A 25,471-nucleotide genomic window follows, 5' to 3' on the forward strand; every position below is an offset into this window, starting at 1 on the left:
GTCAGCTAGGGGATGGCTGGTCCTGGATGGTCTTACCTTTCTGGTAGTTGATTAGGATATTTGAGGCAAGTGAACCATGTTCATCAAGGAGACTAGCCCCTACTTCTTCACACGGCAGTTGGATTCCACAAGAAGAGAGGGCAAGGCTCAGTGCACAACCACTTTCCAAGCCTCTGCTGTGTCACATTTACTAATGTCCGAGAGGCCATAGAAAGTCACCTTGCCAAGCCCAGGGTCAGTCTGAAAGGCCACTACCCAGAGGTCTAGATTCATGGGGATTTCTTACTGTAAGCTGTCACATTTGGCTAGTAAGGTATACTTCTTGGGGATAGAGATATTCAGATTATATATATATATATATATAATATAATATATATTATATATTATATTTATAAGTATATATAATTATATTTATAAGTATATATAATTATAATATATGTTATATATTTATATATAATTGTATTTATTTTAAAATATATATTACTTATAAATATATATATATTTATAAAATAAAGTGTTTTTTTTAAAAAGATTTTATTTATTTATTCATGAGAGACACAGAGAGAGAGAGAGAGGCAGAGACACAGGCAGAGGGAGAAGCAGGCTCCCTGCAAGGAGCCCGATGCGGGACTCAATCCCAGGACCCCAGGGTCACGCCTTGGGCCAGAAGCAGACACTCAGCCTCTGAGCCACCCAGGCGTCCCTTCAGGTAATATTTAAAGAATACCTTGAATATTCACAATAACCACAAGAAATGATGGCCAACTCACTATGGCCAGAGTTATATGGACAGCGATGCAATTTAAAACATTATCTCTATAGGCAAGAATTAAAATCCCTGATTAATCAGTGAGAAAATAGAGGTTCATATATGTTAAGTAATTTGCCCAATGTCACACAGCTAGAACATGGCTTAAAATTGTCATGTAATTCATAGGTGGATTACTCTGGGGCCCTGTTTCCAGAGAACATAGTTTAGAAGGCCCCACCACACCTCCTGGGTGCAGGCACTGATGTAGCAGCGAAGGAGACAGTTTCCATGTAATGGACCTTTAAGGTGGACTGCTGTTCATTAAGAGGGTTTGCCTGCTATAGTTCTATAGCTTAACTCACAATATCCTCTGTAATCCTTTCTACCTTTATTTCCTATTGTAATTCCAAGAATATTCATTACTTTAATTAGGCCTCCTTAAATTAGGCCTACTTAAGCTTAAATTACTGACCAACAGATGGGTGTATTTTGATTTGAGTCATTACTCATACCCTTTCTTCCTCCTACCAGTTGGCATTTGTCTTCCAGCTTTCTCTATGGCATCTTTGCTTGTTGTTTCCTCCCTCAGAGGATTTACTCTGGGCTCATAAAGCCCCGTTGATCCAACTCAACCAATTTAGCACCTAACTTATATATAATCTTGTGTTGTTACTATTATTATTATACATCTTATCTCTTGTCATGCTTATAATTACCTACAAAGCAAGATGTATCTGGTTTTTCCTGCCCAATCTCCCAAAACAGAGTAGATTCTTATTATGTACTTACTGATGAATTTTGTATATGATACATAATGTGGAGAAAGTTTTCAGTTACATATCTGGGAATTGGAGCCTACAAGAAAGGAATTTTACTACTGACTTTATTTCCTTTCAGCAACAGTAGCTAGAGATTTCATTTTAGTTTAAGTCCAAGCATTACATAGCCCTAGTAATCTGTTTTGATAATGATTAAACCTTTTCCGTTAGCAGAAAAGTGCATATATACAGATAAGGTTTTCATACTTGCACTTGATGCTTCTCTTGTCTTAAATAATAGATAAAAAGCCAGAAGCCATTGTCAACCATTCCAACTCTGAAAGCAAGAGTATTATCACGGAACAGATACCAACACCAGCTCAGAATACCTTCTCTGCCTCTTCAGCTAGGAGAGTGAGTATTTTGCAAATATAGTATGAATGTTATATTTCTCCTGCTATGGTAACATACTTTGAAAGGCTTTAAAGATACAGTCTTGCAAGATAATACAGATACATCTTACCTGTCCTAGTCTGGTTAGGCTGGCATAGCAAAATATCACCGATTGTGTAACTTTAAACAATAGAAATTTATTTCTCACAATTCTGGAGGCTGGGATGTCCAAGATCATGAGGCCAGCTGAATCAGTTGCTAGTGAGGACTCTCTTCCTAGTTTGCAGACAGCTACCTTATCTCCAAATATAGTCACATTGGAGATTAGGGCTTCAAGGTATGGATGGGGAGGTACATAAACATTGCATTTATAACAGTGCCCATAAAAGCTACAGATCCATCACTAAACAAATTTGGCTACAATGTATTTAGATAACATAGGATATAATAATTTGGGACCAAAGAAACTTTGTCTATTGCCTATTCAAGGCTAAGTAAGGTGAGTATGTGAAAAACTCAGACTGGGCTAGGAAGATATCTAACATTCAGTATTAATTGATTTGATGACTTAGGTCCTTTTTTTACTTCCTGTTTAAAATTTTACTTTCATAAGTAGAGTATGGTACTCATCATAATGAGTAGAGAGCAGAGGTAGAAAGAACTTGTTGAACAACTAATAAAAAATTAGTTTTGAGATTAAGAATTGATATGAGTTCTTGGGAAGAAAGCTATTGAAAAAACTCTGTGGTTTTATGGATACTAACTTCCTGATCTTTATAGTACCTCATGAATTGAAAAGACAGGATGACAGTATCATTGTAGAGATGAGGAGACAAAGGCCTGGCTTCCTATTTATTCCTACAAGCATCACTGTGTATCTGTAGAGATGTTTCAGATAGAATTCCCCCCACTCATTACCCGGTCATTTAGCTGTACCTCACATACTCCCACTGCTTCTAGGTGTGACTAGACTTCTTGCTTTTTTAAAATTAAAAAAAATGTTTTTGTTTATTTTTGAATATAGCATGCATATGAGCAGAGGGAGAGGGAAAGAGAATCTTAAGCAGGTTCCATGCACAGTGGGGAGCCCAATACAGGACTCAATGCAGGGCTTGATCTCACGACCCTGAGATCATGACCTAAGCCAGTGAAACAAAATCAAGTGTCAGATGCATAAGTGACTGAGCCAACCAGGCGCCCCTAGACTTCTTGCTTTTTTAAAAGACAAATACTAAATAAAAATTTTAAAAAATACATGAGCACCTGGCTAGCTCAGTCAGGAGAGCATATAACTCTTGATCTCCAGGTCATGAGTTCAAGCCCCAGATTGGCCATAGAGCTTACTTTAAAAAAATAAAATTAAATTAAAAAAAAACGTATACTTATTACACTTTGCTAAAATAATGCTGGAAAAGGCATTTTTCCTCTGAGAATCAGGGTGGCTTTTAAAGAGCTGACATGATTGAGCTTCTAAAGCTGGAAGGAGTACATAAATACATACATTGAGGGGATCCCTGGGTGGCTCAGCGGTTTAGTGCCTGCCTTTGGCCCAGGGCGTGATCCTGGAGACCCGGGATCAGGTCCCACATCAGGCTCCCTGCATGGAGCCTGCTTCTCCCTCTGCCTGTGTCTCTGCCTCTCTCTCCCCCTACGTCTATCATGAATAAATAAATAAAATCTTAAAAAAAAAATATATATATATATATATACATTGAGATGACATTAAAAGAAAATCTGAGTGTGAGCTGGAGACGAATGATTTAGAGTTTCTATTGCATTTTCACTATACCAGGCAGTAAAGGTGGCCTGATATCTGGTGAAACACCAAAGCCGTCTTGCAGAGGTCCCCCAGATTCCAGGGAAGGACTGTTGACTGCTGTTCTAAAGACCAGTTTTATCTCAGACTGGTGTTTGGGCTAATACTAGTCTATGATGTTTTCTGTGGTTTATAGCAAAATGAGGTAATTACAGACAATGTAAGCTTTCCAGAAAGCTTTCTTTTCCGAAGTTAAAATGTTTTTCTTTTTAAAATCTTTTCTAAAGATTTTTATTTAGTTATTTGAGATACAGCACAAGAGGCAGAGGGAGGAGAAGCAAGCTCTCTACTGAGCAGGGAGCCTGACACAGGATCTCAGAGGACCCTGAGATCATGACTTGAGCCAAAAGCAGACGCTTAACTGAGTCACCCAGGCACCCCAAAATGTTTTTCTTTTTTTAATGAAATGATGGTGATAGAGATGGTAATCAAGTTTTTGAAAGATGTTCTCCTGGCAAAAGCTAAAAGATGGCAACTCTATGACATCTACCATTTTTTTCTTTTTTAATTTTGCTGCTTGGTGAAATCTGAAACACTTGGAACTGCTGCCAAGATCAAATAAGCTATTTCCTTAAAATAGGCAATTAGAATCTGAGTGAAGTGAATTTTAGTATTTTTATTAGTATCAACTTAAATCAGCTTACCTTAAAGCTGATACCTTAAAGCTCCTCTGTGTTTTCTAGTCTCCACATACTGTAAGAAGGAATTAAGCTCATTATTACCATTTTACAGGTGAGCATATTGAGACCTAGAGAAGTAAAATGTCCTATTTTCAGTTACACAATGAGTCAAGCAAGAGAAGATGTTTTTACTAGAACGTGGATCTCCTGGTGTTCTAGGTCAGTACTCATTGGTAAGAGAGCAAATAGTGTTTAATTTCTCAGAGAGCAACTCTGTCAGTAGAAGTACTGTGTTAAGAATCTGAGGCTATTTCTGGCTCAGGGAGAAAGGGAGCCTTGAGCGGTTATTAGCGCCTGCCAGGTGAGGAAGGGAACATTGGCAGAAAGCCTGCCATATATTTGTTCTCCTTGGACTGCCTTATGTTGCTTCACTGAACTTAGTTAAGTGTGGGAAAAGGCAAGTAGGCTGAAAAGAATCACCAGGACCTTTTTTTCATCTTTTCTTTGCTTCTTCCCTCTAGTTCTCCTCCAGCCTTTTTAACAAGCCGGAAGAACCCAAAGATGAATCTCCTTCTTCGTGGAGACTGGGGCTCAGAAAAACTGGCAGCCACAACATGTTGAGTGAGGTGGCCAATCCCAGGGAAGCTCTAAGGGACCGAAGCTCTTCCATCTACCGGTCATCGTCAAGTCCTCGGATTTCTGCTCTCCTGGACAACAAAGATAAGGTGCAGTTTAGGCAGGGTGTGGGGGGTTCCAGGGAATTTCTATGGAAATTCAATCTCAGGAGCAAGTGAAAGTGTTTTCTAGTCTCTAATTTGATTCTGGAAGTACAGAGTCTTTAAAGGGAGATGGCACGTTGATAGTTTAATCAGTTGGCTCTTCGCTTGCTGTTATTACTTGGTCAAAGAAGAAAAACCCTTTACCTTTTGGCATACCTTATGTCATTCTTCTTTGCCCTCCTTAACTAGGACAAATAAAATAATAAATTTAGTCAGGAACATGAAAATTTGGATATGGCCTAAGTGTCCCTTGAACCAATTCCAGTAATTGAATTCTTTCAGTGTTTGGAAGCAAAGTTCCTTAGCTGGTCTTTTGAGCCTAATGAAGCTCAGGCAACTTAGGACTTGGGAAAAAATGTTTAAGTGCCTTATTTTTTTCATTACTAGATATATGATCAGTTGACTTCACAAACAGCTCATCCACATAATCATCCAAAATCAGTACATTTTTATTTCTTAAGTTTTGGTTCCAGATTTTCTAGGGCTCATTTGATGCTCTCCTTTGGGGTCAGGGCTTCCCTGTAACCATAGTCTCCTTGTTCAACATTGTGTTTCTGGAGACTCCTCAAGGAGGTGATGATATTGGTGGGATTAACTCTGCAGCATATTTGTTGCACATGAAGCTGCATTTCAAAGAGAAGACAGGCTATGGAAGAAATAAGGCTTATTTCATTAAGAACTTTATTTTTTTAATTTTTAAATATTTTATTTATTTATTCATGAGAAATACAGAGAGAGAAAGAGAGAACGCAAGGCAGAGACACAGGCAGAGGGAGAAGTAGGCTCCATGCAGGGAGCCTGATGTGGGACTCGATCCTGGGCCTCCAGGATCATGCCCTAGGCCGAAGGCAGGCGCTCAACCGCTGAGCCACCCAGGGACCCCCTCATTAAGAACTTTAGAGTAGGGCAGCCCTGGTGGCCCGGCGGTTTAGGGTCACCTCCAGCCCAGGGTGTGATCTTGGAGTCCCGGGATCGAGTCCGGGGTCAGGCTCCCTGCGTGGAGCCTATTTCTCCCTCTGCCTGTGTCTCTGCCTCTCTGTCTCTGTCTCTGTCTCTTATGAATAATTAAATAAAATCTTTTTTTTTTTTTTTTTTTTTTAAGAACTTTAGAGTGGAGCTTTCTGTTTGTGGCTTTTCAAAGGCTCCGTCTCTTTTGGCAAGGTTGCTGATTTGTGTAATTTGTGCTGCTGTTTTCCTTTTTTTTTTGATCATCCTGGCTTTTCCCATGAGAATTGTTTCCCTACATATTGGTTTTTAATGGAGGAAAGTCAGGAATTAGTCTTTGAAAGCCAGCCTTTTATAATACTACTCAAACCGGAATTGTTACTGGATCTAGAAATAAGATTATATAGGTGTATTGAGCTCTGCGTTTTTACCCAGAATGTTACACTGTGACAGTGTTGTACCTTCTCTGTGCTTTACTTGTTTTGATTTTACAGGAGAGAGAAAACAAAAGCTATTTTAGTTCACTAGCACCCCGGAGGCTCAGCAGCACAAGTGACGTTGAAGAAAAGGAGAACAGGTAATCCTAATACAGGCCAAAAGATGGTCCTCTTGAACTTTCCTAGGCATAGTGATGCCTTGGCCATCACTCTGCTGCCGTCTTTCTGCAGGTGCCCTGAGCACATTGTGAATTGTTTATTCCTTCTTCTTAGAACTCCTCCCAGCCCTTGCTCTCTTGCTTTGCCAGTGCTTTGCCCTTTAGGCTCTCACTTCAGCTTGGGTATCACTGTCTTTAGGAAGCCTTCCCTGACCCTTCCAAGGGCGAAATTTGTTTTTACTACGCCAGCAGACTCTGTAAAGGTAGGGTCTATGTCTGGCTGGTTTCTCAGGGACCCCTAGTGTTTAGCACATGACCTGTTCCATGGTAAACACTAAAAATATTATTATTTAATTAGTGATCAATTTCTAATTTGTAAGTAGATAAAAATTTGAAGTCTTCTTCATCAGTTAAAATGAATGTGAGGATTTCAAGGTACTGCTGCATCTCGGAGCAGAACCTGATCTAGAACCTTGCTGTTCAAGGTGTGGTCTTCCCAGCAGCAGCATTGAAATCACCTAGAAGTATGTTAGAAATGCAGAACCTCAGGCCCCACCTCAGACCTGCTGGATTAGAATCTGCATTTTAACAAAATTCCCTAGGTGATTTGAAGTTTGAGAAGGACTGCTCTGGAGAGCCACAGCTTTGGCAGCAAAGGCCCTGAGGGAACAATTGTGGATTAGAAATTCTACTACAGCCCTTTCAGGATGGCTTCCAGCAGGTTATTCTCTCTTCCTTTTCTGCGGTAGTTACCTCTTTCCCTTGTTACAGACTTCCTCATCTTCCCCATCGTCCTCTTCTCTGCTTCCATATGAGCTACCTATTGGCTTTGTAAAGCCCTTTAAAGGAGAAACAAAAAAGTTACAAAAGAATTGGAGACCTTTGACATAAGGGTTTGGTACCTATTGAAATTAGTTGGCTTTGAAGTTGATAAAAGAAAGCAGACAGTAGTAATACTTGACCCGTCCTCTGTGTATACAGGAAAAAACCCAAGCATCCCTTGAAAAGTGTGTCTGTTTCTTTAGCCATATTACAGTTTCCCTCTCCGACCCTTCTCCCAGTTTGCATTATATCATGAACAAAACTGGTGGTAGGAATCAGTGCTTTGTTTTGTTTTTCTTCCATGCCTCTGCAGAGAATCAGCTGTGAATCTAGTGAGGAGTGGTTCGTATACACGGCAGCTGTGGAGGGATGAAGCGAAGGGAAATGAAACTCCACAGTCAGTTGCTCCTTCTACCTATGTATCAACCTACTTGAAAAGGTACCAGGTTCCAAGGGGTGGGAGATGATATTTCTTCACTCTGGCCATGGGTGTATGGGTAATAATTGCATGCTGTTTTATATCCAATTAGCACCACAAAAACGAATCAAAAAATGAATTACTTTCAGATTTCTTGGGAGTAACATCTCGACTAATTATAAATTAACTTTATTTTCCTGACTGAATTAAAGTAAGCTGATTCCAAATTCTCACCATGAATTTATACTCTCTCCTCTCAGTCCTAATCTTCGACTGGAAGTGACTTCTAGTAATCCCTGAGCAGGACTGAATTTAAATCCCCTTTGTCCAGTAGCTAGCTTTCATTTTTCTAAAACTAGAGAAGTTCTCAAGTTACATTTTTATGGGGAGGAAGGGAGGGACCCTATAGGGTGGTGAGGTGGGTGGGTAATGGGGACAGTTTTGTTTTGCATTAAAGAAGTTTCGTATTGAAGCCTGTTAATTTAGGGACTTGAGTTGTTTTTTTTTTTTATGACTTTAATGGCCCTCAGATCCATCAAGATGTGAAACTCGCAAGTTTGGTGCAGAGAAGGTACATGGGTTTTCTTCCCCTTTTCTCATCTATATTCTCTTTTCTGCAATTATTTTCTTTGCCATGTACCAGCCAGCAAGCAAAGCACCTTTGCCAGAGCCATTATACTATAAGATGTACTTAATGAGTATTTTAATTTGAACTTTGCTGCTGATATGGAAGAGTCTGATTCTCATTGCTTACTTTGAATTCTTTCTTCACTTTCATTTACTCAACCCCTCCAACTGCCTCTTCGTGCCATGGGCTTCATCATTAGGTTTTATAGACGATGGATTGGCTGCTCAAGTAACAGCCTTTTGCCATAGACTATATGTTTGGGTTCAAAACCTATTTCCACTTGATTGGAAGAATCTTGTCAACTAGTTAATATCAGAACATGTGAATTAGTAAAATTAGTAAGCTATAAAACAAACAGCCACTGTTGCCTTTTAATGGTCTTCAGTTCTGCAGATATGGTTCAGTGATCTCACCGAAGCTTCATTATGTATATAAACTCAGTGTTTTTGGCCCAATGAAGCAATCACTTATTTGTCTTCAAGACTAAGATCTTAGTCTATCTAAATACATCATTACTCCTTACGGTTGTATCCAAGACCAGGAAAATTGTTCTAAGAAAATAACACTCTAGATCTAGGAAAGAGAAAGCTGCATTGTGGTGGGGTTGTTCTTTTTCGTGATCGAAATCATTAACAGAGGGGTAGAGTGAGTAGCATCTGGTTAGATAGGTATAGTTGGCATAATTATGGTAAACAGAGGAGAAAGGGACTGCCTCTAGTTAGGGTAGAAAACATGCTTAATTATATGAGTGCTTTTTGAAAGAAGATCCACAGCTTGATTCATGCTTTGGATTTCCAAATCTTTATTACCCTTAAAGCATTTTTTTGACTACACAAAAATCTCGTTTTACGATCTTTTCAAAAGGGAAGAATCATATGCTATCGCTATTTATTTATTTATTTATTTATTTTTTTTTTTTTTTTTTTTTTTTTTTTTTTGCTATCGCTATTTAAAAAAGAAAATGCAAGAAGGCATTTGGCCCTCTTGGACTCTTCCAGGCATACTTTCCATTTTCTAGTTCATCTCTTGTCCTTAGGCAGAAATTCCTTTCTTGTGTCCCAGTAAAGTGCATCTTTACCAAGGAAGCCTTCACAGCTTGTGTTGGTCACCCCCACTAGTGTCTCATTACCATAACAGTCAAGACTGTTTTTTAAAAATTCTAACCCAAGTAATGTTTTGCTTTAATTGAGATGGTTCATTCTTATCTTCCTTTGAAACAAAGGAAAGTTGCCTTCTGTTGCCCATGCAATGTTATTTCCTATACTTAAAACTTTGAATCCTCCCAAAGACACGTTTGTTTTAGGCTTAATAACCACTGTCCTCAGAGACATTTTTTTTCCCCCACAGAGCTTTTTTATTCTCCATTCTTTAATTTTAAATTTCTACTCCAAAACCTCTCCAAATTCTTGGTCTTACTTTAGCTTCTGCAGTGCTACTTCTATATCAGGTAGACATTTGGGGTTGCATGATTTTTTTGCCTTGGGGTTTGTTGGGAATTACTTTTTCTAATAAAATTATTCTATTTGCTAAATATTTCTCAGCCCCTATTCTATTCCTATATACTGCTCTTCTGCTTTCTCTTATTGCATATCATCTCTCCTCAAGCTTCCTTCACTCTTTTGGATGATTGACAGATGCCTGCTTGCTGCCAGTGACCCAGCTATAGCTGGAATTGATCACTCACTCCACTTCCCAATTGCCATACCCTCTCTTTGGTCTACATTCCTTTCAAATGCACAATCTGGGGGGAAGGTGGTGCTGGGACATGGTGGGTGAGCAGCATGTCCTGAAGAAAGTGACTGTGTGCTGTTTTGCAGTGCCTCATTTGGTAGAAGTAGTGACCCCACAAGTCCCTACATTTCAGCCAATCGCAATTCATCTCCTGCTACCTCACCCATTACCATTGGTTCATCTACCTCTCGGGGCAGCAGGTGGCAACCTGCCTCTTCTTGCCCTACACCAATCAGTGCAAACACTGCTGCATCTGTACACCATGGCAGGTAAGGCTTCTTGGGGCCATTTGAGTTACAGTCATCAAAACTCATGCCTCTGGATACACATAGGAGATTCGAACCAAAGAGACTTTGTCACTGTGGAACAAGTTTGAATTCGTGTGAAAATGTCCATGATTTAACAAGGATGTTTTGTTTGGACTTGTATTAGGCACTCAGCAGTTGCTCATTGAATAGGGTCTGTGTCTTTGTACTTGGTGTTAGGCTTCGACTTAAAGTGACTGCTTTTGTGGAATTACTATGTAAGGGTCATCCTGTTATGGGAAAGCACATATTAAAAACATCCACATTACTTCACTTACATTAATTTTCTAGTCATCGTGAGTAGGAGTCTCTTCTACTTACTCTTTTTTTCGGACAGCATATAAACCCAAATCAGATGATAAGCTAACTCTTGTTCCATAAGCTTCCTATAGCCTTCTGAAAATTCTCAGCCCAGTTTTTGCTAGAAACACTGTAGGAAGGAAGAGATGTGTGTTTGTCTAAATTTGTCTAGATTTGTGTTGTTCCTAGGGCGGTAGTGTCTAGTCCTTCTAAGGGGTAGCATGGGAAAGACTTCATCGTGAAAGTGCACCAGGACTTCAGCTGTGGTTTTGACTATGGCTTTCAATCCTTTATGTGTATGGTCAGAGACCTTTTTACTTTGGGGTATGGCAAAGGGACTCTTTTTTGAGGTAGTGTTTCTAGAACTAACACAAAGAAAATGAAAAACATTAGTGATGATAGTGTTGCTGCAAGAACACTCTGGTGGTGTTGCTTGATTGGTTTTTGTCCATTTATTATATTTCTTTCGTTAAAATAAGTGGTGATTGTTTGGCTGGGAGGGATGGGCTCAAGATGGATTATTAATAATAATACTGTACAATTATGTTGACATTTATTAATTGGGTCCTTATAATAGTTCATCTGCATAGGTGTAGTAAATATTATACCCATAGATGAAGAAACTGAAATGCAGAGAGGTTAATTGCTTAAGTATTAAGAGTTGAGACCAGGGAAAATAGTAATGGCTACCATTTGTTGAACCCTATCGTGTGCTGAGCGTTGGCTTCGGTACTTATAAAAATTACATGAGCAATTGGTTTATTCACATGTACCAGTAAGTCCTAATAACTGAGGCTTACATATGATAAAGCTTTGTTTTTTTTCTCTCACTTAAAGTCCAGAAATTTGCAGGGTTGGCACCACAGCTTCAGAGTCATCAAAGGATCCTATATCCTTCTGTCTTTCTGTTTCACAGTTCTTAGATCATGCTTCCATTTCCATGGGTTGCCTCTGAAGCTCTAGCTGTCATGACTGATTCTAGGCGGGAAGAAGGAAGAAAGGGGGAAATGTACCAAGAGGGTATGCTTCTGAACTGAGGTTTTCCCCCAAAGTGCTAATTTTCTGCTCATGTCTCCCTGGCTACCTCTAGCAGCCAGGGAGATTTTGGAAAATGTGGATTTTTAACTAGGTGCAATGCTGCCCTCAATAATTGATGGATTCTGTTGGGAAGAAAAGGAAGATGAATATGGGTTAGGCATATCTCAGGCACACATATATTGTTCTTATTTTATAGATGTGGAAACTGAGACCCAAAACTTAATCATCTGCACAAGATCACACATCTAGTAAGGAACTGAGGCAGGATTTGAACCTAGATTTGTCCATGTCAGAGCTTCTATTTCACTGTTAGTTTTCCACTGAGCTTGTATTTTACTCTGAGCTCTATACTAAGTGTTCTACATACATTATTTTATTTAATCGTCATAAGACCCTTGGATTTTAAGGTATCATTATTCCCATTTTACAGATGAAGTGACTTGAGAGTTAAGTTGGCTGAAATGTAGCCCCACATGGTTCCAGAGTCTCCTTGCTCTGGAGCTTTTCCTATTCTAACATTCCACTTGTAAAATTATACCACATTTCAAAATAATGTCTGGTAAGGTTTTGATAAGTGTACTTTTTTATAGCTTTGTTTCTGGCTACTTTTATTAGTATGTCCTATAGACTCATACATCTTGTAAGTCTGAGGAATTTAGTTTCACCTTTTTTCTGAGTCATTAATTGTTTCTGGAGAAGTGGCTTGTGTTTTTTAGATACCAGTTCAAAACTGTTCTATTTTTATATTTGCATCTAGGTGCCATATTTAGATTTTTACAATCTAGTTATTGCTTTCAAGTTTATTCTAATGATGTGATTATTTGAAAATGAGTTTATAGCTACTTATAAGCATTTTTGGTAATTGTGAGTAAGTGGGGGAAAAAAAGCCAGATTTTTAGAATTCCTTATTTTCATTGCTTTTCTCATCTCTGTGAATATCAATTTTGGATCTCTGTTACCCCAGCAACAAGCTGTGACATCACAAATGATAGCTTTTTGGGTGGAGAGCCAATGGTTGCTCTCAACTCTTTGTTAAGAAACAAAGATCTTGTTTTCATGTAAATGAGTTTAATTATACAGCTTGCTGTTGGAAAGTCTGCAGTTAAGGTTACATATAGAATCTTACTAGTTTTTGTTTCTGTTGCTCATGTATGCACTTAAGATTACAATCAGGCATTTGGTTAAGTGGAAAGAGAGCAGTTGCTGAGCTAGGTAAGGGAAAACTAAGCATACTGAGGTTGTATTTATCAAATATCTCTGGAATCTAAGAAGATGGTCATCTAATCTAGGCTGAGGACTACCACAAAGACTCTCACTGCCAAGAATTAAGGGGCAGGTGGAGGCTAATATCGTAAGTGACTTTAGTGTCGTTTTCATGTGTGTGGAGAGGCCCTGCCTCTGTGTGCCTGTGTGGAGACCAGATGGTACTCAAGAATCATTTAAAGCACTCTTGCATATGTTACTATCTTCCTTGTGCCATAGTTATTTTTTTTTTAATTTTTTAAATCTCAAGCAAAAAAAAAAATCATGAAATATAACTCTTTGGGCAGAGGATATCAGACTAAATGTATAATCATACCGTTCTAAGATTTAAGAGCTCAGAATTTAAAAATCCAGTCAAGCAACAAAAAAAATCTGAGCAAGATTTCTCTAGGTACTTACCTCAAACCCTGTGTGTGTGTGTGTGTGTGTGTGTGTGTGTGTGTGTGTGTGCTACTGCTTTGTTATGTGGCATGCCTGACCATTCTTTTTCTGCTTGTGTTTTTTTGTTTTTGTGTTTTTTATTTCAGGACTCCTTACAAATCCCAGGCTGACTCAACAGTAGAGAAAACAGCAGACAATGTCTCTTCTAGCACCCCGCTCTGTGTGATCACTAATCGCCCTCCACCTAACACTGCCAATGGGGTTACAACTGCCACTCTGCTCTCCACTCCTGGAACAGACTCCTCTGTGGAAGCCAGGGACAGGAGGAGGTATGTTATGTACTGATTTCCTTTGTAGGGTTCTGCTTTGAGGCAGGAGATAAAGAAATGGGTGTGAAGTCTCTCCCCCAATCCCAAATACATTTATGAAAGTAGATCTTTATGTTACAGTTTGGGTTGTCTATTTTGCTTCTGGGAGATTTCTGGCGGAGATCTTAATTTTTTCTGATTATTTAGCATAGATACTTATTCTGTTATGAATACAGGCATATCTTTTTTCTATTTGTCTTAAAAAAGAAATCATGGTCAGATACTGTTTCCCCATTTTGTGGTAGAGAACCTAAAGCACAGAGAAGGATCTTTTCTTTTGTTTTGAGGAGTCTGTGAAGACTTCCCTGGCAGCAAGGAAAAGCCGTAGCATGAAAAAGGCTCAGAGAAATAAAGCTAGGATATCATTTTAATTAATTTAAGAATACCAGAAAAAGAACTGAATAGTGTATGATGATGGCAGAAGGATAGTGACCGGTTATTTTACAATTTCTTTAGAGGAAAATGATGAGAGAGCAGTCATGAATTGGCACAGGAGAGATTTAAGGGAGAAGCTAAGAAAGAACTTTTTGATTGTCAGTATTAGAAGATGTTGGAAGATGTGACCAAGAAGAATGGGACATTTCCTCCCACTTGAAAAAGTAAAAAAATAGAATGCACTCCATGTAGCTGTTTCAGATCTACTTAAAAACTGAAGCCATATTTATTCCTTTTCTAAGACTAGAAAAGGAAGTGAAATCGTATAAAAATTTAGATTTCAGTTTGACCTCATTTTCTTTTGAATCTCCAAAGGCAGGAGATTTTGTATTTGTGAGTGTGTATATATGTATAATAAGTCTTATCATCCACAGGGTACAATGAGTTAAATTTTTTAGATGTTTGTTTATTATAATGGTAGTTCTAAAACTAAAATTTTGAGAAGCAGAAGGGAAATGTTGAGTTGAAAAATAGTGTTTCTCTTCTTTCATTCCTTCCTTTCTTTTTTCATTTCTTTATAAAAAAAATTGGAGAAAGTCAGTTTTCTGGAGTAATAGGTTGCAGAGCATCATCTTTACACTGGTTTCCAGCCAAGAAAATTTTTAATAAGTCAATCTTGGATATTGAATGCTTATGTATATAATAGCTTGGATGTAATTTAGGTATTATTAGTTTCATCTAGGACTAAATGTGAAAGTAATATTTTCTGAATATTAGCTGGAAAAAACTCCATTTCAAAAATGCTTCTGGGCTGACACAAGTAAAATGAGTTAAATTCATCACTAAGATCATGACCCCTGAAAGAAGGGGTAAATCAGGCTTTTTATCAAACTGCATTATTAAATATTTAGGTGTACGCACCATTATTTAGAGAAACCTAGAGAAACAGTTACTGTCTTCTGGGATTTTTATGACCTATGAACAATAAGATGGCGCCTGCTACAGATACTAATTTTGCTTGAGAGGTTTTACTTAAGCCACAAATATTTGTTATGTACTGTGTACCATATATTATCACTGGGACATAATTCCTCCAGAAGCAGCAAATATAATAATAAAAGAATTAAATTAAAATATCGATGAATTGGGCAGCCCGTGTGGCTCGGCGGTTTAGCGCGCCTTCAGCCCATGGCCTGATCCTGGAGACGCTGGATCGAGTCCCACATCAGGCTCCCTGCATGGAGCCTGCTTCTCCCTCTGCCTGTGTCTCTGCCTCTCTTTCTCTCTGTGTCTCTCATGAATAAATAAATAAAATCTTTAAAATATATATATATATATATATATATCTGGCAGCCCCGGTGGCGCAGTGGTTTAGCGCCGCCTGCAGCCCAGGGCGTGATCCTGGAGACCCTGGATGGAGTCCCATGTTGGGCTCCCTGCGTGGAGCCTGCTTCTCCCTCTGCCTGTGTCTCTGCCTCTCTCTGTGTGTGTCTATGAAGAATAAATAAATAAAATCTTTAAAAAAAAAATAAAATATATATATATAGATGAATTACATGAATGTGGTGTTTCAAGATAAGCGCATTTTTAGGACAGCACAAAATAATAAACAGGGAGATATTAGATATTTATTAGATAATAGACAAATACAGTCATTACTGTATTGCTGTACACAAGATAAATAAGATAAGCGCATTTTTAGGACAGCACAAAATAATAAACAGGGAGATATTAGATATTTATTAGATAATAGACAAATACAGTCATACTGTATTACTGTACACAAGATAAATAAGACATTACATAACATTTGTTGGACTCAGTCACTAGCATTCTTTTTTTTTTTCAAAATATTTATTGAGCGTTTGCCATTGCAAAGTACTATGATGAACCCAGGTAATATAGTGGTGAACAAGCAAACAGTCTTAGCCCTTGGGAAACATACATGGTAGTGAAGAAAGATAAATATTAAATAATTATAATATATACTATGGAGAGGTAGTGTGAGTTGTTAGGACAGAGTATCCACCTCCAGAAGACCTCCCTTCTCTGCAGGATAAGGTTATCCTAAGGGTATGATGCTCAAAATGTGTAGGACAAATAATAGCTAGGAGAAGGGGATAAGCATTCCTGGCAGAAATATGGCTATTGAATACCACTAAGGTGGGAAGGTGCTTGATCCTTTGGAGAATCTGAGAGAGGATGTGACTTTGATGTAGAGAGTTAGGGAAAGAGCAATCTAAGGTGAGGCTTGGGGAATAAATAGGAGCTATATAACGCAAAGTCTTACGGCTGAGGACTAAGATTTTGGATATATATGTTAAGAACCATGATGAGTTACTGGAAGCTTTTTTTTTTTTAACATCTTTATAAAGATATAATTTATATACCATATAATTTAAGGTGTACAATTCAGTCATTTTCGGCATATTCACAGATATGTGCAATGATTATCATGGTCAATTTTAGAACATTTTCATCATCTTAAAAAGAAATCCCATACATTTAGTCATTGCCCCCCTATTCCCACCTCATCTACCCACTCCCTAGACCGAAGCAACCACTGATCTACTTCCTGTTTTTATAGTGTTGCCTATTTTGGACATTTTATATAAATAGAATCAATATGTGGTCTTTTGTGACTTCTTTCATTTAGAATAATGTTTCAAGGTTCATTCCTGTTGTGGCATGTATCAGCATTTTATTCTTTTCTTTTTTTTTTTTTTTTTAATGGCCAAACACTATTCCAATAGTGTTGGAATTCCAACACTATTCAAACAAATTGCAATGTGGATATACTGCATTTTGTTTGCCATTCATAAGTTGGTGGACATTTGGGTTCTTTCCATCTTTTGGCTATTTTGAATAATGTTACTATAAACATTCATGTACAAGTTTTTGTGTGGGCATATGTTTTTATTTCTCTTGGATATATACCTCAGAGTAGAATTGCTGGGTCATATAGAAAATATGCAAAAATATAACTTGATCTCACATTTTCTTAAATTCTGGCTTTTATTCTGGTTACATTATTCCATATGCATTGGACAGGGAAAGATGGACAGGAATAGAGAGAGGCATGAGAGAGAGCAGTAGCTTGCACAGAGGTAATAGTAAAAGAGATGGAGAAAAGTGAATGGATTCAAAATTTACTTAGGAAAAGGTTCTAGGAACATGGTAGATAGATTTTATAAGGACCCCTTTCCCATTATAAATGTAGGAAAGTATAATTGAGTTCAGAAAAGTGAAAGGGAACTGCTAGGTGACAAAACTGAAAAGAATCCAAAGACCAGAGTGGTTGGAGAGGCTCAGGGTTGGTTGAAGACCTATAGAGTAGACCTTAGCATCTGGAGGCTCAGATTTTAATGCCATGTGTGGTTATGGGAAGCATGGCTTTGGACCTGACTAGGCTAGGGGCTGTAACCAAGAACCTGTATAAAGCTAGAGTTCTCAAAAGGCTGCCTAATTCATGATAAGGGTACTTTGTGGCCCCAAGAAATGTCAAGGATAGGATAGGACCTATTCAAGGGTCTGGGCAGGGACAGAAAAATCTTTTCTGGGAAATTCTTACTACCCATATAGTGTGGAAATCCCAAACCAAGAATTTCTTCCTTAAAAGATTGATTGATTGATTGATTGATTGATTGATTGATTGAATGATAGAGTGTGGTGAGGGAGAGGCGGAGAAAGTCTCAGGCAGACTCTGTGCCGAGTGTGGAGCCCAGTGCAGGGCTTGATCTCACAAGCCTGAGATCATGCCCCAAACCTAAAACAAGACTCTTAACCCACTGTACCGCCCAGGTGCCCCGCCTCCCAGCCAAGAATTTAACGAAGAAACTAGGTCTGCAGTCTTGAAATCTGGGGCCATTGGCACAAGCACTTTAAAACTACCATGAAGAAACACACTGACAATCCAGGGTACAAAGGATTTCTATAAAACAGTTGCTGACCAAAGACAAACTCACATAGAACCTTATGAACACTGAAGGAAATGAACCACTGTGAGAGAAAGTTAGCAGATACAGCTTCTTAGATACGCTTAGAAGTATTACATGCAGATCACTATGTAATAGAATTTTTTGGATGCAAAACAGAAACCTCAAATTATTATTTAATTTGGTAACAATAATTAGAAGTGACCAGTTGTACTGAAGATAGAAACATGTATAAAAATGGCAAATTAATCAGAAGCGGTTCCTAGAATAAAAGATTTTGGAAATGTGTTGTTTGTATATAGAATCCTATTTAAATGGGAACCCACATATATAAAGTATCCATTTATTGAGAGACTGCTGTGTGCCAGGCACAGTTATTAAAGATACAAGGTTAAAGAAAAACATCTTTCCTGCCCTTGAGAGCTTAAATTTATCTATTGTGGGAAGGCAAACAAGCAAATCAAATAATATAGTCAGTTGTTAAGTGCTCTGATAAAGATATGTATAGATTGCTGTGAGGGCACGGAGGAGGGGAATCTAAATTAGGCTGAGTAGGGTGACAGAGAAGGTGTGTCAGAGGAGGTGACTGGAGTTGAATTTTGAAGACAACTAGAAGTGAATTATAAGTAGTAATAGGAGGGGATGGTATTTTAGAGGGAACCCAAGAAATTCAAAAAACAAGTTCAGTATACCTGAAGCTGGGAGATGGCAAGGCCAGTGTTGCATTTCTGAAGGTGTCTTTGTGAAACAGATTTAGATGAATTTAAAAAAAAAAAAAAAAAGGCAGACAGTCTGTGGCCAAATTAGTTTGTAAAAGAATGGGTTAAGCAAAGTTAAACAGGATTACTCAGAAGCCTTTTCAGGATCCTTCCTCTCCGGGCTGGGGTGGCGGGGGGAGTTGGGTATGGAGAAGGGAGCGTGGGGGTGGTTAGAATTTGCAGCATTTTCCAAATTTCTGTGTCTATCGAAATAGTTGTTTTGTTTTTTTTTTTCACAGAAACCCAAGACTGGTATTCTACTGGGTATACTTTGGAAATTGTGGAGCTAGAGAGGTAGGCAGGAACCAAGTCATGTAGATTTTTGTTGTGCTATACTAAGAAACTTGAACTTCTGTTTTCAAAGCTATGGAATACCACTGAAGTATTTTCAGCTGGGGAATGACTCGATCAAATAAAACATATCATTTAAGCCTTTACAGAATTAAAGCCATTTAGAATTTCTCCCTCTAGACAAACATAAGCTGAAAGAAAAAAAAAATCACATGTTTTGAAAACAGCTAAATTTTCCTTCTGAAAGAGCATGCTGGGTGCTAATTCTTCTCTTGAAGCTGCAGCTTTCTCTGTAATCAGCTCATTGTGGAAGCATTTGGACTCCTGCTGGGAACCATGATGGAGGCCTGAAGCTCACAGTCACAGGTCCAATTTGAAACAATTAGTGAGCACTGGGATAAATGGGGCTTTAAAACTGGCCACAGCGAGGCCCACCCGGTGGAAAAGCCACTTCTCAGAAAGAATCTCCATTTGCAGTGTAATTAGGGCATGTGGACTGGGGAGTGGGTCTTGCCATTAAACCTGCACAGCTGGCGCTTTTCCTTTCTGAGAATGTTTGGTCCTAAGGAGGGGTAAATAGGTGTGTGCCGACCGATTGGCTCATGATCAGTCTCTGCTTTAGTCAATTTGTTATGACTACAGATACGTCATTAAATGGACAGAGCTAGATACAAAAAATAGATTATAATACCAAACAATAATAAACATGGAAATCTTAACACTAGATTTTTCGGGGGGGGGGGGGGGGGGATTATGGACATTTTTTATTTTCTTTTGTTTTTTTTTCTATATATTCCAAAGTTCCAGAGTGATAAACTATTACCATTTTCAGCAGGGCAGAGAAAGGGAGCCTGAAAAAAAATTTTAATTCTAGGAACAAAGGTCTTTCTTATGATGTAAGTCCATGACGATGGCCATAATCACTGAAGAGTAAACACAAGAGTCAAGAAATTCAAGATTTGCAGCATTTTAGATAATTTTTTATTTTGCTACATAAGCTCAGGGCAAAACTTCTGAAATCATTTATTAGTTTTAAGATTTTGGATTTACAAAGTTCCTGTTGTTTTCTTTCCTGGAAGGCTCAAGTATGTATTCTCTTTACCTGATGGAAAGAACAGAAGTTAAACTTCCTGTTTTACAAATGCAAATGGTGAGGCCCTAGGAGCCTGGAGTGATTTGCCTACTATCGTGTCTTGAGTCAGCCGCAGGTGGAGGTCACCACCCAAGCCTCTTCGTCTCTTGTCCTTGAACTCACTAACCATTTCTTCTTTCGGATTTAGGAATAAAGATTTTGATTCAGGGGCCAGTCCATCTTACTTGGTAGCCCAGCATGCCCCAGTCTACCTTCATGGTACTGTAATCACCGCCATCCAGTCTTTGGCTTGCCCCTGAGGATTGTAGAAACCAACAGGGTCATCTGATTGTAACGGGGTTGATTTGACTGGCAGACAGCAGGACAGAAATGGCAAGTGGCAGGCAGTTGGCAGATAACTCTGCAGGGGTATCAGAGCCAAGCGGCAGCTGTCACAATAGTGTAGTGGTTGGGTTCATTTTCCAAAGCGCCAAGTTTTCCTTAGCAACAAAATGTAAACAGTTCCCTTGGCTAATATTAGAGTCTGATAGTGTCTGCCTTTGATCCTCTTGCTCTGTTTCTCCTCTAGCTTTTCTCCTCTCAGCCCAACCCTGGATTTTACATCTTTCTTTTTTTAACGTATGCAACTTTAATAAGACATGAAATATAGATGACAAAGTACTGCCATTTAACTTTATACTGAATTTTACATCTTTTTTATTGGTGTCCTTCCTTTTTTTAAAAAAAAAAATTATTTATTTATTCATGAAAGACACAGGCAGAGGGAGAAGCAGGCTTCCTGCGGGGAGCACGACGTGGGACTCAATCTGGGACTCAAGGATCATGCCCTGGGCCAAAGGCTCAGCCTCTGAGCCACCCAGGTGTCCCTATTGGTGTCCTTTTCTTTGTAGAAACGGTTAAAATAGTTTTCCTCTACAAGAAGCTAAAATTGTTTCTCTTTCCCAGATAGCCACGTGCTTGGCCAGGATGCGGTCCGTATTGACTGAGTCGTATATACCACACTTATCGACCTTGAATCCCTTGGGGTCTTTATAAGCTGGGTGGTTATTCCTACTAATGTGAAGCTGTCAGCAAATTAATTTGGCATCATCTTTGGAATGTTAGAAACTTAAACCAAGTAATTAAACTCTGAGTCATGGTTTTTTAAAGTCCTTTGACTCATTTCACTGTCTCCAAGCTAAAGACAGGCAGTTGTCAATTAATTGGGAAAGGCGCTCTAGAAAGGAGATTCCACAGCTCCTCCACTCTCTCTCAATTTTGGTTCTAAAATAGGTATTTTCTTTCCTTATCTAAAAGACTGCAAAAAAGCTGAACTTAACTACGTTTTTCTATACTGAGATAGATGGTTCTCTCTCTTCCTGACTATGACTGTGGAACAGGGAGAGAGTGAAGTGTATATAGCAGTAGATACATTTTCTACCCCCATTCTAGGGGTTTCTGGGTTGCTTAGATGATACGTTATTATGTTAGTTCATCAGCTTATAGAGATCGTGCTTGTGTGATTCCTTTCCTGCCTAGTTAGTGAGGTCAGTTTCTGTTGTTTTGTAACCAAGGACGCTCCATACTGTGCAGTATTTGATACTGTTGATTCTACGGTGAACATTTTTCACATTTCACTGTGTCTGAAATCAGAACGCCTTCCTGCTAGCTGTCATTCCTGCACATGTGTGAATTTGGCAGAGGTGTAATGTTACATCCACGGAGGTGTGTGCATTGCTGTACAAAATATGTCTAATTCTAAAAGATCCCTTTCAATAGCTATTAAATCAAGCAGTGAAAAGGTGATGAAAAGCGTGTGTGATTGGCGCTGCTCTTTCTTTCTTAGTGGTAAAGTGGCGGTACATCTTGCAATGGGTGACGTTTTCGATTTGATGCAACATGGTACCATTTAGCCAGTGAGAATGATGCTGTTGATCTATATTTAAAAACATGAACTGGAAAGTGACTGCCAGTGCATATGCAGTTTCTTTTTGGGGTGATGAAAATGTTTCAAAGTTGATGATGGTGATAATTACATAACTGTGAATGTACTAAAAACCACTGAATGGTACACTTAACTGGGGATGTGAATTGTATCTCAATAAAGCTGTTTATAAAAATAATACTGTTTAGCTCCACCGAAGTATTCTGGGAAAAAAGACCCGGATGGTGCTTGCCCTGAGTTACTACAGTAATGTTTAAGGGTCTTGAATTTCCAAGTCTGTTATCTTTTTCCTGTATTTCTGTTGCTAAGCACAGCTATTGAGACACAAACTCACTTCATTTTCCAGAGACAGTGGCATTTGTCACATGATTCCTCAGTACGCCACTTAACGGTTCAGGAATGGAGGTTTAAAACATTTCTCCCACCCCCGTGGGACACATGCATTCCAAAGGACAGGAATCCATTCCCTCCCTGATGCAGCAGAGCCTCTGGTGGTTCTATCCCAATTCCCCAACCACTTCAGAGTAAAGTGAGCAGTCACCCAACACCTGCTACTCAAAGCCCTTATCAGCTGTGTTTTTACAGTTAATCTCCTTTTGATAAAGTGGTTCTTTTTTCAGAGCTGTGAGTATTGGAGACGTGTGGGAGGGACCAAAATCTTGTGCCTTCTCTCAGACCCCCGCCCCTTTCTCTCCTACGGGTTGATTTTCCCATGTTAGAAAAAGACGGTCACTTATAACAATCTTACAAAATGAGCTCTGGTGTTTACTAGGTTACTAGGGAAGGACAACCAGAGGAGTGGCCACCCGTTTGTTGAAAATGGGGCTTCTGGGAAGCTGCTGCGCAGGTGTGCGCAAGGTGTGTCTGAGGTAGCTTGACCTGCTCTCTCCTAGAATAGTTTGATCTGGCAGTGGGGTTCCTTACTGTTCCTGGTCCATGGAAATCCGAGGCACAGGGAGTTGATCTTTGTGTTCTGGGGAATTGAATCAAGCCCCTGCCATAATTTGCTAGCACCTTCTGTGTTTGGGAGCTAACTTTCGGTATGCTGAGTTGAGACATCAGGAATGGGCATGCAATAGCAGAAGCAGCAGGTAAAATTTCTTTGCTTGATGCCTTTGATATCCTAGACATGTGTTTTTCCCCTCAGTCCTCTTCTCTTCCCGATGGTCCCTTGGGAAGCTGACTTGCTTGCTTGTGCTATTTGGTGTGGTTGGGGGGAGACGGAGAGGGTGGATGTTGAAGGATAAGATGTCCAGTGTTCAGAATAACCACTTTAGAACTGGTGTTTCTTCATATTCCTAAAGAATTTAAACATGTGCACTGACTTAAGGATCCCACCCAAGAGGTTAAAGGAGCAGAGGACAATTAAGAATTTCAAAAGGAAAAAAAAAAAAGAATTTCCAAAGGTAGGAACATGCATCTCTTTTCAAGAGGAAACTGGTATTGGTAATGTATTCTTAAGTTGGATGATAAGTAGCGGTTCTGTTCTTTTTCTTATTTTTTATTGTTGTTCTTTTTTTTTTTTTTTTAAAGATTGGCTTGTTTGTTTTAGAGAGGAGACAGGGGCAGAGGGAGATAGAGTCCTAAGCAGACTCCGTGCTAAGCGCAGAGCCCGACATGGGGCTGGATCGCCACCTGAGCTGAAACCAAGAGTTGGACACTTAGCCAGCTGTGCCCCCCAGGCGCCCCTGGTGGCTGTCTGCTTTATAATAACTTTTTCAACCTTCAATATTATATAATGCATTTTAAGTAAATAAAACAAAAAAGTTGCTGGCTATGTAGGCAATTACAGAGAGAAGCTGGTTTAGGTAAATGAAGGGTTAGACGGCCTTTGGACAGGAATTAGGAAATGCAGAGGCGAGCTCCTGAGCTATTTGCATGCCACAAGCTGTACAGTCACATCGACTCTTCATGGAAGCCGGCGGTTCGCCCTACCTGTAAGAAGGGGAGTTCCGGAGTGATCTTTTATGCCCAGAGGACCAGCTCCTGACAAAATCCGAAATTGTGCTGTGTCAGGCAGCGCAGAGGATTCTGTGGACGGGTGGTCCTGTCAGCCCCGAGGAGAGATCCCTCAGTGGGCTCTGAGCTGAGCCCGTCCAGAAATACGCTGTTCTGCTGTTAGCATCTGTCGCTCTCTACGCCGCTCCTTGTGCTTTGGGTCTGTGGTTTTGCGTCACTGTATGTACTCAGGGAGCAACCCCAGACCGTTCCCTGAACGTGGTTTACTTCTGTGGCCCTCTGTGCGTGTGCTCGACTTTCTTTCTGGAGCGGCCTTCTTGCCGTTCCTTGCGGGGTGAAGTTCTGTTCACACCGTAACCCCTGGAGGTGAGAGCCCAGCGCTGGCCACCGGCGTCCCCAGCTCCAGCCTGCGGTCCCTGTCCTCTCCGGGCCCTCTGCTTAGGACTGGTTTAACCAATGAATTAATCAAGGTGTGTGTTGTCTCTCTATTTCTACACTGTGAGCCTCTTGAGAGTGCCTTTTTATTGGGTCTTCTTCTTCCCACAGAGCTAATATGTAGTGGGTGTCGGGGGAGTGTTTGTTGAAGAAAACGCCAACAAGCGCCCGTGTCGTGCTACGCTGTGCCAGAAGGTGGCAGCAGAGGAGCGTCAGTTGCTCTGCGTCCTGTCAGGGCCCAAAGACTGAGTTGTGTTTGGGTCAGTCGGTAGATAAGCAGATCCACCCGGTGCACGTGAAGTGGCTTAATCCAGGGAGTGCAGATGCTTCCTGGCCTGTCGAAGCCTTCGTGGACTTTGCTATGCTGCTGCTTCCCGAGAGCACAGCAGGCTCCGGGTGCAAGGCAAGAGACCTGGTTACTCTTCAGCCGCCCTCTCTAGCAAGCCATTCAACGTCTTCGGGCTCAGTTTCTTACCTGGTTAATCAGTGGAGTGAAGGAGACTCGTAGGCAGTATCGAATTCCAAAATCACAGAATTCTGAGTCTTCAGTGGCCCTCTGACTGCTCAGGGCTGCGCTGAGATCCATGGGTGTGATAAGAAAGGGATGTGTGCTGGGTTGTGCCCTGAAGATCAGGGACACCAAATCTGCACGTAGTAAGCCAAGAAGATGCATTAAGGAACAGTTCATCCTTGAGTGCAACATTCTGTTCAGGTATGTTAGGAGTTCGGAGAAGAAGGCGAAGGATGTGAGATGGGCAGGTAGGAAGGGCTTCATGAAGCCACTGAAGAT

General features: G+C 39.8%; 1 protein-coding gene across 8 annotated transcripts in view; it reads left to right on the forward strand.

Moving 5' to 3' along the window:
- The window catches only part of PPP1R12B (protein phosphatase 1 regulatory subunit 12B), a 205,852-nt gene that overhangs the window by 70,832 nt on the left and 109,549 nt on the right, over positions 1 to 25,471 (forward strand). For 4 of the 8 annotated variants that reach the window (XM_041759164.1, XM_041759157.1, XM_041759183.1 and 1 more), the window contains exons 9-14: positions 1,811 to 1,923; positions 4,860 to 5,063; positions 6,557 to 6,639; positions 7,793 to 7,918; positions 10,343 to 10,525; positions 13,690 to 13,872. In XM_041759164.1, coding sequence (XP_041615098.1) covers positions 1,811 to 1,923; positions 4,860 to 5,063; positions 6,557 to 6,639; positions 7,793 to 7,918; positions 10,343 to 10,525; positions 13,690 to 13,872 — 892 coding nt within the window. Of the gene's footprint in view, positions 1 to 1,810; positions 1,924 to 4,859; positions 5,064 to 6,556; positions 6,640 to 7,792; positions 7,919 to 8,427; positions 8,469 to 10,342; positions 10,526 to 13,689; positions 13,873 to 23,326; positions 23,379 to 25,471 lie in introns of those variants that run through there. The other 4 variants (XM_041759189.1, XM_041759196.1, XM_041759205.1 and 1 more) reach the window with 3 other exon arrangements.

This window comes from Vulpes lagopus, chromosome 1, assembly GCF_018345385.1.
Source record: "Vulpes lagopus strain Blue_001 chromosome 1, ASM1834538v1, whole genome shotgun sequence".
In the NCBI taxonomy this organism is placed as follows: Eukaryota; Metazoa; Chordata; class Mammalia; order Carnivora; family Canidae; genus Vulpes; species Vulpes lagopus.